Raw genomic sequence first — 16,663 nt, forward strand, 5'->3', positions numbered from 1 at the left:
TGTTTTGGTTTTTCATGTTGCCTCAATTTTTCTGTTGGTTCTTCCTCATGTCTTCTTTCTTCTTCTTCTTCACCTCATTTTCCTTCTCACTGCCTCCTTTGTTTCAAACAGAAGTCTTTGCTGTTGATGACAGTATGTTGCAGTATGTCCCTGGGACACCAGGTGGTGCTGTGGGTTTTTTTTAGGAGACAGCACAACCAGCAACCTCTATGGTCCTTATTCCAAACTAAGTTGCCTTCAGTGATCACCTGATTGTTTCCTCAGCATTCGGACCCTGCTGTGTTAGGATCTTAAAGCTCACAAGAATCCTTCAGGAGCTGGTATCACAGTGCCCCGTGACTCCAGTTCCCATGGGGTGCTGGAGCCCCTCAGCCTGTCCCAAGAGTTCTGGGCTTGGCAAGCAGAATTAGGAGGGCTGTGCTTTGGGCCCCTGCTCACGACCTTCCTGCAATGGCAGCACCCTGGCTGCTGAGATCTTCTCAGTATGGCTTCCTTGCCAGTCACCAAACCTATGGTAAATCAACTCCAACTGGCATTCAAATCTGGTTGCTATATACTGTTTGACTCTGCCCACTCTTCCAGCTTTCCACTCAATGTGCAGATTTCCCCAACAACTGATAATTCCAGAAAGGCTTCCTCCTGTCCCGGACCTCTGGAGGCGGGTAGCAACCAATCCCAGCCACTGACAATCATTTGCCTAATTCATCAGATTTACACTGTTCCAGATCATATGCTGTATCCAGCTCACCATCTCCTCCCTGTGTTCCCAGTCATAACTCTGGGTAAAGTCCTTGTGCCAGGTATGGCTGGGTTCTCTCTTTTTCCCCAGTCATTCTAGGAGAGCTCAGCTAAACATCCTTCTGGTTCACCACCTTGCTCTACCCCTGATATCCCTAGTCTTAACATCATGCAGGAAAACTTCACCTTCAGTTACTCATGACAACTTAAATATTAATAAAATCACCCAAGTTCTGCAAGAGAAGAAAGGGTGAATTCAACAGGTTACTTTTGTTATCACCCACACCTTGCTCTTCCACAGAATCCAGACCCTAGAAGCGAAGGGAAAAATGGTAGATGGACCTTTAATTTTAGAAGAAATTTCCTGATGGAAAGATTGTCTTATGTTTTCAGAAATTAAATTATTTAATTTTTTGAACCAGTAATATATTCATCTGGTTCAAAAATGTAGCATGAAGTGAACAATATCTTGCCCCTGCCTTCTTGTCCCACCTGTATGTTGTCCCTCCCTCAGTATTCACTATTGTCCCCAAGTGTTTGTCACAGTTCCTTTGCACTTATGCAAAGAAATATAAATAGATTCATTCTTTTCTCCATATATCTTATACAAAAGCCACATACAGCATTAATTGTTCTTTTTATTTTTAGTTGAGCAAAAGAGTTTGAGAGACCTTACCATATCAGTACACAGAAAGCATCCTCATTCTTTTTTTTACAAATACAGAATTTAGTAGCTTCACTATAATTTAATCAGTCTCTTCTATGGGAACATGTAGGTTATTTCTAATATTTTGATGCTCCAAACAATACTATAATGAATAGGACTAGATAAATAAGCTTTAATTTACTGAAAGTTTAAAGCAACACATCACCATTACTTTCAACACAAGTAACCTAGGCATATCTAAATATAAACCCCATAAAACCCATTTTCATGAGCAAATGAGGCCAATTTATAATGAGAAATATTGCATTGAAGAATTAATGTTCTTAAATTCTCAATTCATTTTGTCCTATTAAGTGGATGTTTTGCTGCAAGTTTATTTATTCTTATAATTAAGTTAGTAGGCATTTTGCCCTAGAAAATGTCAGCTTAGAAAAAATCTTATCATAATGAATTCTAAATTAGTAGAGTTTGGAAATGAACATTTTTTTACTCAATTTTTCTAAATTATTGTTTTAAATATTTACATTCTATAGTACAATTTCAGAAGGTACAGAGAGCTCTGAAGTTCATATATGTTTGCAACATTGTGAGTTTCAATTAGGATATCCAGAGTAGTAATTTTTTTTTTAAAAGAAAGACTTAAAGTTACAGGGATTATTTTAAAAATCAGAGTTTTATGTACAACTACATTGCTTATATAACCCTTTGTAGCAAATTAGACTAAATATCAGGCTAGATTTGAGGTGAATTTTAAAAGAGTAAAAACACATGATATTATAAACATTTACTCTCCACATCAAATGTCTTCACTACCTATTTTAATTTTGAGCTAGATGCCTACCCCTGTTTGGGTCTACCAATAAACAACCCTCTTGAGAAGCCCTAGGGATATAAATTGGTAGAAAGGGCAATGCTTCCCTTCAAGAAACTGAAAGCTGCTTGAGAGGACAAAATATATGCACAAAAAGAACAGCAATATCCAGGTTTTAACAGCTAAAAATTAAACAGCATTCATCATATACCAGACACAGTTCTGAGAACTTTACAAATGTCATGAATAACTTACAATAACACCATGAGATTAGTGTAGTTATTGTCATCCCATTTTATAGATGAGGGAATCGAAGCCCAAGGTTGTACATTGTATCCAGGGCCATATACTGCTGGTATGAAGCAATTCAGTGGAGGACACAGGATTCCAACATAGACTGTTGGGCTATGGAGGTTGTGTGGGTAATAGGCTACCATACTGCCTCTTGTATGTGGTGGCACTTACAGTAAAGCCAAAGGAACCCAGCAGAGCAATGACCACAATAAAGGCAGTGAGGGAAAGTTGGAGGGGAAATGAGTCTAAAATAGGCTTTTTAAGAAAGAAAGCTTTATAGCTCCTTTTTTGTTGATTAATTTGAGTTCAAGCCTTTGTCCAATTTGTGATATGTAGGTACTTTTCCCACTCTGAAGGTTGTCTATTCCCTGTGGTTGTTGTCTCCTTAACTGTTGTACTGTACTCTCTGCAGCTTTTCAGTTTAATAAGTCCCATTTGTTTATTTTTGTTGTTGCCGTGGAAGTCTTGTTTATAAAATCTTTCCCTAGGCTGATATCTTCAAGTGTTTTCCCCACACTTTCTTCTAGGTTTTTTATTGTTTCATGCCTTAGATTTAAATATTTTATCCATCTTGAATCAATTTTTGTAAGTGGTGAAAGGTGCAGGTCCAGTTTCAGTCCTTTTACAGGTGGTCATCCAGTTCTCCCAGCACCATTTATTGAATAGGGATTATTTTCCCCAGTGTGTGCTCTTGTTTGGTTTATCAAAGGTCAGGCGGCTGTAAGATGTTAGTTTTATCTCATGGTTTTCTATTCAGTTCCAAATGTCAATTTTTTTGTCAGTATCATGCTGGTTTGATCACTATGGCCTTGTAATATAGCCTGAAGTCTGGTAAGGCTTTGTTTTTATTACTAAGAATTACCATGGCTATTTGAGTTTTTTTTTTTTTTTTTGGTTCCATATGAAACGAAGAATTATTTTTTCTAGATTGTGAAAGTATGATGTTGGCATTTTAACGGGGATTACATGTGTAGATTGCTTTGGGAAGTATAAACATTTAACATTATAAAAATAAGTATAACATTTAATGTTGATTCTTCCCAGCCCTAAGCATGGTATGTTCTTCCATTTGTTAATATTTTCTGCTATTTCTTTTCTTAGGGTTTCATAATTTTCTTTGTAGAGGTCCTTCACCTCTTTTGTTAGGTTTATATTCCTAGGTATTTCTGGGTTTTTTTTTTTCTGAAGCCACTATGAAGGGAATTGTGTCCTTTATTAGCTTCTCAGCTTGGCCGTTGTTGGCATATCCCATATATCACTGGGCAAGGGACATGAATAGAACCTTCTCTAAGGAAGACAGACAAATGGGTAACAAACATGAAAAAATGCTCATTATCCCTAGTCATCAGAGAGATGCAGATCAAAGCCATTGTGAGATACTACCTATCACCAGTAAGACCAGCCCACATCGCAAAGTCCCAAAGCTGTAGATGCTATCGTGGATGTGGAGAGAAGGGTACACTTTTAAACAGTTGGCGGGACTGCAAATTAATACAGCCTCTTTGTAAAGAAGTATAAAGAATCCTCAAAGATCTCGAATTAGATCTCCCATTTGACACTATGTTCCCACTACTAGGCATATACCCAGAATTAAAAAAAGTCATTTTATCATAAGGACATTTGCACTAGAGTGTTTATTGCAGCTCAATTTACAATTGCCAAGACATGGAAACAACCTAAATGCCCATCAACTCAGGAGTGGATTAACAAATTGTGGTATATGCACACCATGGAATACTATTCAGGTATTTTAAAAAATGGGAACTTCACATCTTTTGTAATATCCTGGATGGAGTTGAAACACCATTCTTCTGAGTAAAATATCATAAGAATGGAAAAGCAATTCTCCAATGTACTCCATACTAGTATGAAGCCAGTAGACAATCTGATCCATTCCACATAGGAAAAAAACTCATTTCAAGTTGCGGGGAGGGGTAATGAGGGATGAGGAGGAGGTTGGGGTGCTCTCACGGAAGGGGCAGGGGCTGGAGGTGTTTGACACTCCTTTTATGTGTGGAGTATAACCACAAGAGGGACTCTACATAACAAAATCAATTATTTTGGTTTGGTTGTTTGTACCTTCATGTAAACCTGAAATTAATTTAGTTTTAGTACCTTCAGGCTGTTTAGTTTAGTTTAGTTTTAGTTTAGTTTTTGTACCTTCATGTAAACCTGAAATTAATTTAGTTTTCAAAAAAAGAACAGAGAGGGAGGCAGGGAGGGAGGGAAGGAGGAAGGAAGAGAGGGAGGGAGGGGAAGGAAGCGAAGAGAAAAGAAAGAGGAAGGGAAGGGAAGGGAGAGAGAAGGGAAGGAAAGAAAGAAAGAAAGGATTTGATAAATACAAAGAAATACCTTCCAAACTTTCCCACCTCTACTGTGTGCACCTCAGGAGAACAGTCTTTCATTTTTGTTAAACTTTTAACACTGGAACTATCCTAAAATGGCAGAGCATTAGAAGAACAAAAATACTGGGCAAGGATCTGAATGGTTTGAGGGTGATACTAGGAGACTTATTTAGTTAAAGTGGTCTAACACATAGAGCAGTAGCCTGGGATTGTGTCAGGAAGGTGGCCTAGGGCCAGACCACATCAGGCTCTGTGCTCTGCAGCCATGCTTCTCACACCCAGCATTCACAGAGAGCACCTGGTTCTGGTCAAATGCACACACAGACTCAGGAGGTCTGAGCTGGGCTGAGAGGCTATGTTTACACTGAGCTTTGGGTGATGCTGATGTTGCTGGTCCTCACATCATACTTTGAGTAGCAAAACTCCAGTAGACAACAACAGAAAACCATTTCTGGGCTGGGCTTGGGAGTGAGAGGTAGAGGAGGGATAGAAAGTTGCCTAAGGCATGTCCTCCATATTGCAGCCAGTGATTTTAAAGACATACAGATCCACAACATGGTATTTAATCTACTTACAGAACCCTTTTTTCTATGCCTCACCCTCCCTTTCAGACTGCAAGATGTCTTTCCTGAAGAAATATTTTAAGCCATACTTTTGCTTTCTTTTATACAGAGCAAGGCTAAAGAGCTGCCTCTTTCTGCTGTACGCTTTATGGAAGAACTGGGTGAATGTGCCTTTGGAAAAATCTATAAAGGCCATCTCTATCTCCCAGGAATGGACCATGCTCAGCTGGTTGCCATCAAGACCTTGAAAGACTATAACAACCCCCAGCAATGGACAGAATTTCAACAAGAAGCCTCCCTCATGGCTGAACTGCACCACCCCAATATTGTGTGCCTTCTCGGTGCTGTCACTCAGGAACAGCCTGTGTGCATACTGTTTGAGTACACAGATCGGGGGGACCTCCATGAGTTCCTGATCATGCGATCCCCACATTCTGATGTTGGCTGTAGCAGTGACGAAGATGGGACTGTGAAATCTAGCCTGGATCATGGAGACTTTTTGCACATTGCAATTCAGATTGCAGCTGGCATGGAATACCTATCTAGTCACTTCTTTGTGCACAAGGACCTTGCTGCTCGCAATATTTTAATCGGCGAGCAACTGCATGTAAAGATTTCAGACCTTGGGCTATCCAGAGAAATCTACTCTGCTGATTATTACAGGGTGCAGAGTAAGTCTTTGCTGCCCATTCGCTGGATGCCTCCTGAAGCCATCCTGTATGGCAAATTCTCTTCTGATTCAGATATCTGGTCCTTTGGGGTTGTCTTGTGGGAGATTTTCAGTTTTGGACTCCAGCCGTATTATGGATTTAGTAACCAGGAAGTGATTGAGATGGTGAGAAAGCGACAGCTTTTACCATGCTCTGAAGACTGCCCACCCAGAATGTACAGCCTCATGACAGAGTGCTGGAATGAGATTCCTTCCAGAAGACCAAGATTTAAAGATATTCATGTCCGCCTTCGGTCCTGGGAGGGACTCTCAAGTCATACCAGCTCTACTACTCCTTCAGGGGGAAATGCTACTACACAGACAACCTCCCTCAGTGCCAGCCCAGTGAGCAACCTCAGTAACCCCAGATATCCCAACTACATGTTCCCAAGCCAGGGCATTACCCCACAGGGTCAGATTGCTGGTTTCATTGGGCCACCAATACCTCAGAACCAGCGGTTCATTCCCATAAATGGATACCCAATACCTCCCGGATATGCAGCATTTCCAGCTGCCCACTACCAGCCAGCAGGTCCTCCCAGAGTGATTCAGCACTGCCCGCCTCCCAAGAGTCGGTCCCCAAGCAGCGCCAGTGGGTCGACTAGCACTGGCCATGTGACCAGCTTGCCCTCATCAGGATCCAACCAGGAAGCAAATATTCCTTTACTGCCACACATGTCTATTCCAAATCATCCTAGTGGAATGGGTATCACTGTTTTTAGCAACAAATCTCAAAAACCCTACAAGATAGACTCAAAGCAACCCTCTTTACTCGGAGACTCCAATATTCATGGACACACAGAATCTATGATTTCTGCAGAACTGTAAAATGCATGACTTCATAAATGTGATATGCAGGAAAAACTAGAAAACCATAGGAAAGATTTATTTTCAAATGTTTCTATTAAATAAGGTTCTCATTTAGCAGACATTGCAACAAGTATCTTCTGTGAAGTATAACAGTGTCTTACCAAGGAGGACAGACACTAGCCAGAAAAGAAACAAAATCACTGTGGGATTTACACTCCATTGGGGCACAAGACCTGGCACTGGGATTGGAACAATAATGCTTAAAGTACTGAAAACTGCAAACCAGTAAAGAGGAAAAGAACCTTGTGATGAGATATCAAACCAAGACAAAGTCAAGTGGTGCTTTGTGACTGGTCTCTCCCCATGATATATACATACTATAGCATTTGTCTACCTGCTGTCTTTTCTTCAGGACAGATGTTCAGGAATTACATTGATTCAGTTTAGACTCTGTGCGTGTTCATATGGAAGTGATGTTCAGAATCAATGAGGAAATGTTAGGTCAAATTTGAAATTCTGGATGGAAATGAGCCATAAGACAAAATATACCCTGCCTTGAAGCCTTCTCCATAGGGGGGCTTCCTTGGGAAGGTGCAGAATGTGCCTATTTGTGAACCTCCTCTTCTGGTCATGAAGGCCTTTTCCACATTTCCTTTTTCATAGTGTGTTTCCACAGCCCTTGGACAGGGCAATGGACCATAAGAAGGCTACATGTGGATGCTGGAAATGATCATTGGGTGGCAGTTTACTTTGTCACATTAGGAATGAGGTACCAAAAGAAGCCCAGTCAGGAGAATGGCCCCTCAGCCTAGATCAGTATCCATGGGAGAGGAAAAGGGTTCCAATGAGGACAGCCTCTGGGAGCGTCCCAGGATCGATACCATTGAAAAATACATGTATGGCTGTAGATGAGCACGCCTTACAACCCTTGTTGACAGGTGGTCCAAGGCACAGGGTGTTTACCTTCAGACTCTGGAAGTCTGGAGGACATAGGAAACCCTATGATGATACCAATATCTAGTAAATTTAAAGCTTCTCTCACTTTTTTCTCCATGCTAGAAATGTTCATGGAGTTAACAGTTTATTCAGAGAGTTAGACGGAATCCAAAGACAATTCTATTTTGTAAAATATTACATATTTCTATAAAAGTACTGGGTTCTCATTTCAAAGACTATAAAGACCTTAATTTTCAAAGCTGGAAAAATAGAAGCAACACGACCATTTCTGCCTTAGTTGGAGGGAGGCATCAAATGTGCATCTCCTGCATTACCTGCCAATGAGGTTTTGCCAAGTTTAAAATTCTTATGGACCTCAAATTCCATATGGAAAGGAATTTTGTATTCAATTTTTCTGTTTTTTTTTTAAACCTCCTTTATTCTAAGAACAATGTTTCAAAGTATCATTTTCATTTTAAAGGTATGAGAACATTATAAAAAAACTTATAGGTTCTAAATTAATTCCTAGAATTAATGTGGAGAATATGATGTTTCTATTTTTTAAAATGCATTTAGCAGGGCCAGGCGCAGTGGCTCATGCCTGTAATCCCAGCACTCTGGGAGGTCAAAGCGGGTGGATCGCCTAAGCTCACGAGTTTGAGACCAGCCTGAGGTGGAGCGAGACTCCTCTTTAAAAAATAGCTGGACATTGTTGTGGGTGCCTATAGTCCCAGCTATGCAGGAGGCTGAAGCAAGAGAATTGCTGAGCCCAAGAATCTGAGGTTGCTGTGAGCTGTGACGCCATGGCACTCTACTTAGGGTGACAAAGTGAGACTCTGTTTCAAAAAAAAAAAAATGCAATTAGCACGAGAATTAAGAAAATACATTTACCTGAGTGTGTTGCAATTTTCCCAAACCTGAGTATCCAAACAACAAACATGAATTTCTAGATCTGTGACATCAAAGAATTGAATATATCTAGATTTCTGGACAATAAAGTAAGACATTTGGGGGCATAAATAAGCTGATTCAGAAATTACCTTTCTTAACTTTAGATAGAGGAGAATATATGTATCCTTTGTTGCTATGCAACTGTTTAATGATGAAGCTTCAAACCACAGTTATGTATATCATATGACAATCAGTTGTTTTCCAAGAATATTTATTATTTTACGTAAACACAATTTCAGTGAATCTGAGTTTTTCCTAGGAGTCCCTTAAAGGGAAATTAGCATTCCATGAGCCAGTAAAATACCTACTCTGGAAAAAAACATTATTACAGATAAAAGATAAATTCAAGTTAGTTTTTTATAAATAACTAACATTTTATAATAACTGAATTCATTAAGTTGAGCAAATGAAATTTCAAAACCACTTGTAATAATGTATTTTATAATAGCACTGTGATACTATATAACACAGTCCCTTTTGTATTAAAGTAGTATTTTTTTCACAAATTGAAAAGTATCTTTTGCTTCATTGAGAATGTTTTTATAAGATGACTATTTTCAAATCTCTTTTTTTCCTCACAAAACCATGTTTATGGTTTGTATCACAGAAGTGAAAATATATCTCTGCATTTTTATATCTGGTCTGTTTTCTTGTTTCCTTTATTTTTAACTTGATATAAACTTTCTTCAAGTATATAATGGCAATATTCAGACCCCACACCCTATCATATCCTTTTTCTATTTTCACTGCATGCATTTAATCATTGTATTACTTAATGTTTTATTTGTTATTCTGGCCATTTCAAATAGATGAATATTGAATTGTAATGACAAAAAAAGGCTATTCTATGTTGAGAATATATACATTTGTATTTTACACACCAGAGATGATATTAAACACTGATTATTTTATGCTGCTGTTTATTAAAAATGTTTACTATAAAATATAATTTCCTGAATATTGCTGGAGGTATTTGGGAATTTTAATATTATTTCTTCTAATTATTTACATTTCACAGAAAGAGGAATCTTGATTCCTATTTCCTGTTATTTTTCATTGAAATGATCTTTTTAAGTAGACTTTTAAAATGGAGTTGGACATTCTTTTGCTAGTGACCACAAATGGAAGAGTGATCCCATTGGTAGTTTATAACCAAATACTATCCACCTATATCACAAGCTTTGAAGTTTTAAAATAAAAATAATATATTGAATAATTACTTTATAACCAATGGGAATGTAAACATTGGTTTTAAGAGTTGCATCCTTTTCTGCCTTGATGTTTCCATCTAAACTTACAGATCAATTATCATGTCTTTGGAATCTAAAAAACAAAAGGCAACATACATCTTACCATGTCCAACTTAGATTCCAACCATATTGACAAAATAAATGTGGCCATTTAATCGTCACAGCTTATCTTTATGACCTTACTTGCCCAAAAGAAAGAGTTCCCCATCTTGCAATTAATACACACTGTCAAGGAAAATGAGGATCATTGTGAAAGTGCAAAGGACTTTTCTATTTCTACCCTTGAATAAAGAAGGGAAGCCTTCACCACCTCAACGATCGAACTCAATAAAGCAGTGCCTTCCCATAGCACTGAGAGCCGTGTCAGGTTGGATTTCTCCTTCTCACTTGAATTCCTCAATCTGCCCTCTACTGTCATTTCCTTCGTACATCTCCTACACTCCTGTCCAATCCCTTCAACTCTGAGATTCCCTTAATTCCCTAATCACCAACATCTGCAGACCCCCAATATCGCCTTGCCATAATACCTGCTACAAGGCACAAAATCCAAACAAAGAGCAGCTGTGTCACCCACCTTCAAGGAAGGTTACTTAGCCTAACAGTTCTCAAAGTATTGTTTCCAGAGTAAGAAACAGTAGTGCCCTGGAACTTGTAAGAAATGAAAGTTATAGAGCTCCATTTGGAAGTACTAAGTCAGAAATTTCAGGGATGAAACCCAGAAATGAGTGTTTGAAGAAGCCCTCCAGGTGATTCTGACATGCTTTAAATATGAAGAACCACAGAACCAACCTAATTTATGGGGGGGGGGGGTAAGTGACCATTACATTTTTGGTGATACATGTATAAGTATTTAATAACATTTTGGTCACTTTATTCCCTTTAAAGTCAAGTTTTACTTTAAAAAAAACCCACCTTTTGTGTTGGTCATTTGACTTTCTTTTTTTTTTTTTTTTTGTAGTTTTTCTCTTGGATAGAAAACTGACAGTACACAGGCTTGGTCAAGAATCTATTCCTCATGTAATCCACCCTAGACTCAAATTCTTGGGCAGTGGCCAAAAGCTTTTTCCTTCACGTGGACAAGCTCAGAGAAGTTGTTCTCTTAACTTATTACACCTTTTTTGAATCTTGAATTATTGATTAACAAAACTAAAAGAACTTCCCTCGTTGTGGCAACTTAAAGCTAAGGTCAAGGCCAGGCTGGTCCTGTTGAGGAGGGAAAAGCCCAGACTGTTCTAAGCATCAGATAGGAAGCAGCTGTGGAGGCTCCTCCCCTGCATCTCCTGTGATTCTCTGACCCTGTGGCTCCTGGCTGGTTCAGCTGTTTTCCTTTGCCAGGGGCGGCAGCCTACCAAGCCTTGGATGGCTGTGAGCACTCCTCTGCTGGAATATTCATTACAAAATATTTACAAGAGGTGGCTAACACATAGAGAATATTTTGCAATGAATATTTAGTACATAAAGGTACAGTTAGCTACAATTTCTCATTTGCCCTATGAATGGCAACTTTAGGGGGACCTTTGGGACACCCTGTAGATTTATCCCAGCAGTAAGGGGATAAGAGTAGAGAAGAGAAGAGAAGAGAAGCAGCAAGAAAGGGGCTTTGCAACCATCACCTGACTGCACCCGAGTGAAATGGCAAGAACACCGTTAACCCAGGGAAAGGAGAGCCTTGCAAATCATCAGAGCACTCAAGGTCAGTGTAATCTCTTGGGAAATTAGTCTGGGAAGGTTTAAAAATACAGACATACAAGGTTTGCTGACATATTTATAACTCATTGAATCTTAAATACCCATGAATTGCTTATTCACAAGTGAGTACCATAATATTTGCTGACTGAACCTGGCAAGATGCATATTTTGACCGAAGTGACTATGTTAGTAAATACAGTTAGGAGTTGCTTTAACAACAGGAATACCTTCTGAAAAATGCCTCATTAGGGAATTTCACCTGTGTGCACACAGGTTATGTGCTTACAGAGACCTGGATGGTATAGGCTACTATACACCTAGCCTCTAGCTATTGCCTACTTCTCCTATGTTACAGACCTCTGCAGCACCTCACAGTACTGAGGTGTTACTGTATGTTACTGTATGTTACTGCAGGTTCTATAAACTGTGTACACTTAGGCTACACTAAATGTGTTTTAAAAATTATCTGTCTTTGATAATTTACCTTAGTTAATTTACATTTTCACTTTATAAGCTTAAAGTTTGCTTTTTGTCCCTTTTGTAGTAACATTTTCCTTAAAACATAAAACATGTTGTACAGCTAGACAAAAATTCTTTCTCTATATTCTTATATTCTACAAGCTCTTTTCTATTTTTTTTTATTTTTTAAGCTTTTTAGTTAAAAACTATAACACACATGCACGTTAGCCTAGGTCTCCCTGGGGTCAAGATCATTAGTAATTTTACCTACGTCTCTTGTCCCACAAAAATCTCTTCAGTACACTTATGAAGTTGTCATCTATGATACTCCTTCTTCTGTAAGATCTCCTGAAGAACCTACCTACCTGAGTCAGTTCACAGTTAACTTTTTTTTTTTTGTATAAGCAGCAGTACACGCTAAAATAACAATAAAAATTATAGTACTGTAAATAAAGCAGTAACATAGTTGTTTATTATCACTATCAAGTAAACTTATATTCAGGGAAAAGGACCGTTTAGGACTTTTTTTCTTAAAGAGACAGGGTCTTACCCTGTTGTCCAGGCTGGAGGGCAGTGGCATGATCATAGCTCAGGACAGCTTCAAACTCCTGGGCTCAAGGGATCCTCCTGCCTCAGCTTCCCAAGTACATGGAACCAGAGGCATGAGCCACCACACCTGGGTATAGGACTGATTCTTATTTCCAGAGTTCACTAGAATTGATTCCAAATTGATCAATTACAAATTGACTAATTGTATTGGTTAGCTTGGCTTCAATAATAACTCTAAAATCCCAGTGTCTTGCCTTTCAAGAGCAATTTTGTTTCTCACTCACATCTGCCAGCAGAGGTGGGCCTGCTGCTGTGGCTATGTTCCTGGGTCTCTAAAGGACAAGCTGTTGGCGGAGGAAAGGAGCAAGAGGCAGAGATGAAGCACAATCCAGTCACTCATAAAGTTTTTGCTCAGACATACCAGATGTCACATTCTCTCATTCAATACAAACTCTGAAGCCAGACTGGATTGTAAGGTGTGTCTGCACCTGTCAAGAGACCCTGCAGGTTGCATATTCATGAGCAGAGCACAGAACCCTTTTGCAGGGAAGGAAGGAGGTGAACAGTTGGGAACAATACTACAATCTCCCAAAGAGCTGAGTGGATAGAGGCTATATAGCGAACCCAGGGCACGCACATTCTCTCCCTCTGAATTCACAGCAGACTCACCAATTAGTGCTCTTCCCTACTGAACTCAGATTTTGCCTTAAAATTGCCAACCTAGTTGCCTGGACAACATACACTCAGTCAGAAAAGGCACTAAAAAAAAATGTGCTAGCTGTGCCAGGGCGATAGATGTGAAACCGGGGTAAACTTGGCCCTGTCCTAGGGTAACAGCTATGATACCAGGGGAAACTTGTCCTTGTCCTAGGACAACTGTTGTTGAACCAGGTTATTATCACAATTGTCTACAGGAGAGTCTAAAACTATAACCTCTCAGAACCACCATAGAATGTACCAATAATCTCCTGTAAATCTCTCTGAGATCACTGTATCTCTAAGTCCATCTTTTTCCTGAAATCTGGATAAGAAGAATAGGAGCATAACACATCTATGTTTTCAACTGAAAAGGCAGATGAGCTGGCTATCTCTGAGTATGTAAGGCAACCTCTATTTCCTTACCCATCAGTGTAAATATGGCATAGCTGCTAAAGGTACAGGTTCTGATTTCAGATCGTAAAGGCTTATATGCCCCCTTATCCCTTGGTAACCATGTGGACTTAGGTAAGTTTCCAAATGGCTGTTTCTTCACCTAAACAAGTATCTGTTTCACACAACTTTTATAAGACTTAAATGAGCTAGTTCATATAAACTGCGGAGAATATCTCCTAACAAAAAGTTCTAAAAAACTATAATCTACATAATTTTATAATTTTTCTGTTATACCTATCTCTCAGAATCAATATGAGCATTTAATGAGAATATTTATGTAATGTAGTAACTGCTCAAAAAGTGATATTGCTATTACTCAATGAGCAATTTTTTTTTTTGACATAAGGTCTTGCTCGGTTGCCCAGGCTAGAATGCAGTGGCATCATCATAGTTCATTGCAGGCTCCAACTCTTGAGTTCATGCACTCCTTCTGCCTTAGCCTCCCAAATAGACGGGACTGACTTACAGGTACACACCATCCTAACCCTAATTTTTCTTATTTTTCTCCTGGACTCAAATAATCCTCCTGCCTTGGCTTCCCAAAGTGCTAGGATTATAGGCATGACCCACAGTGGCTAGCCTTAAACAATTTTTACAAAGGGACACATTATTTTTAGTGCCATAAATGAGACAAATAATCTGTTCAGTTATTTACTCACAAGCTGTAATGTAGAACCCCTAGGACTGGTGCCAAGGATGGGGGGGCAGTCAACCAGCTCCTCAATTTCCATCATCTCCCTTCAAACTATCCCTAATGAACACACACTAAGTAAAAACGTCATCCCTAAGCCATCCTCAAACCATAAATCATCCCTTACACGCCTTCCAAGCTGATTGCCACTTCCACATCTCTTCCTTTTCAATTTCTGGAACTGCTTCTGGGGGGACCTTAGAGAACCATGAAAAGGCATATTCAACAGATACACGCTCTGGAAGCCTAGAATAATACATCTTTTAAATACTCATAGACACCTACTTAGCCACCACTATACTTAGATGCTGTTAAACTCAGTATCTCTCAGCAACTGGTGTTCTCATGCAGGGAAATGAAATGAGAGCAGAGCTGATTCTTCTAAAGACTTGAGCACTTGTGTAGTGGCCCAGTGAGCACTGCATTACTTTATCACATACCCCTTTCAATCACCTCTTAACAAAATTCTGAGCATGTCTTTTTATAATTTTGATAATAAGAACTTGGGCACTGGCCTGCCATAGAAAACAAATGAATGTTTTAACATTAAGTTTCAAAAAACAAGTAAACAGCTTTTACCAAGTTGTTTACACACTCCCACCCTAGAAATGCCCTCTATGCCCAAGCTAGAGGGTCAGTCTGCCAAGGGCCTTCCCAGTTTTTTTAGCACTGAAAAGTCCTTTGTCCCAGGCAAATCAGACACTCCAGCTCAAACAAAGGCAGTGAAATAAAAGTCAGTGAGTGCTGTGTCTGAGTCCCACCGCATTAGGTGGACTCAAACACAGACACAAACAGTGAGTAAATGGCTCTGCATCTCAGGTGACTTAGAGAGAGACCTCATTATTTTGTAATTAACACACTTGAAATTTGCGAGAGCATTCAGCTTCAACTTTACAAAAAGGTAACAAGAATTTCTTAAGCCAAGGCATTAAAAAGCTAAAATAAAATTTTTAAATGAGAAATTTCAGGAATTCAAGTCACTGAAGTATGCTGCCCACCTCTTTCTTCCTGTTTGATCTTTGAAGGAAGAAGTATAAGATTATTAAAAGCAGAGAAACTCAATACTGGGAACTTACATCAAAAGATCTTCAAGACAAAGAAGAGATTATGTGATTTGAAAGCAGAGTTACTAGGAGCATGTGTGCAGCACTTCACTTTCTAGTTAACAGCATAACATACATCAAAATATGATTTAAAACACTTCTCACAGCTGAGTTGACATTTGGCGATCTTTAGCCTTCTTTTGCTTTTGAGGATGGGGGTTCAAATCCAAATGAGTTTAACACTTTGTACTGATACATATTCCTAGTGGATGAGGAAAACACTCTTTTAGTTTAAGTAAAATGAAAACATCTGTTTGAGTCCTAAGGGAAAGAAATATTTTTTTAAAAGATGGGGAGAGCATGCCTGGCTGTTAAAGCTGGAGATGGCCTCAGTAACACTCACTGCAGTGTCAGTGCCCTGGCTCACCTAGGACCTTGAACATTTGTACTTGAGACTTAGTTTGGTCTGCATTTTTCAGGATTTCATACCTACATGAATACCTGGCCCTGTCTGAAGTCATATGCTAATATCTATTAAGTGGATTTAAGTTTTCAGACTAAATCAAGTTAAGTCCAGCTCAGTAACTGACCAACCTTTTGCAATATAACTTGTCTTGGTCAACAGCTATTGCATTCTGGATAAAAAATGTATTGGTTATCCATTGCTTCGTTAAAAAAAAATACCACCAATTTAGTGTCTTAAAACAATACCATTTATTAACCCTCAGTTCTGTCAGTCTGATCAAGACATAGGCTTGAATGGATTCTCTGCCCAGGGTCTCACAAGGTATTGTCCAGGTTTTGTTCTGATACTGAATTCAGATCCTCCTCCCAGATAATGAGGTTGTGACAGAATTCAGTTCCTTCTGATTGGAAGATTAAGACCTTGATTCTCTTGGTGACTAAATTCTACCCTAGTTTCTGCAATATACATGTCTACTTGATTTCTTGTACTGAATGGAAATATTCACAGTGCCCTGTCTTGAATTGTCCAAACTTGCCTTGC

At 39.1% G+C, this 16,663-nt stretch overlaps 1 protein-coding gene across 1 annotated transcript in view; it reads left to right on the top strand.

The window, feature by feature from the left end:
• ROR1 (receptor tyrosine kinase like orphan receptor 1) overlaps nt 1-7,121 on the top strand; it is a 432,169-nt gene extending 425,048 nt beyond the window's left edge. The window contains exon 9 of the mRNA XM_003793137.2: nt 5,528-7,121. Coding sequence (XP_003793185.1) covers nt 5,528-6,955 — 1,428 coding nt within the window. The 3' untranslated portion in view covers nt 6,956-7,121. The remainder of the gene's footprint in view (nt 1-5,527) is intronic.
• The last annotated feature ends 9,542 nt before the right edge of the window (nt 7,122-16,663 follow it).

Source organism: Otolemur garnettii, unplaced genomic scaffold (assembly GCF_000181295.1).
Source record: "Otolemur garnettii isolate 467f Iridium unplaced genomic scaffold, OtoGar3 scaffold00066, whole genome shotgun sequence".
In the NCBI taxonomy this organism is placed as follows: Eukaryota; Metazoa; Chordata; class Mammalia; order Primates; family Galagidae; genus Otolemur; species Otolemur garnettii.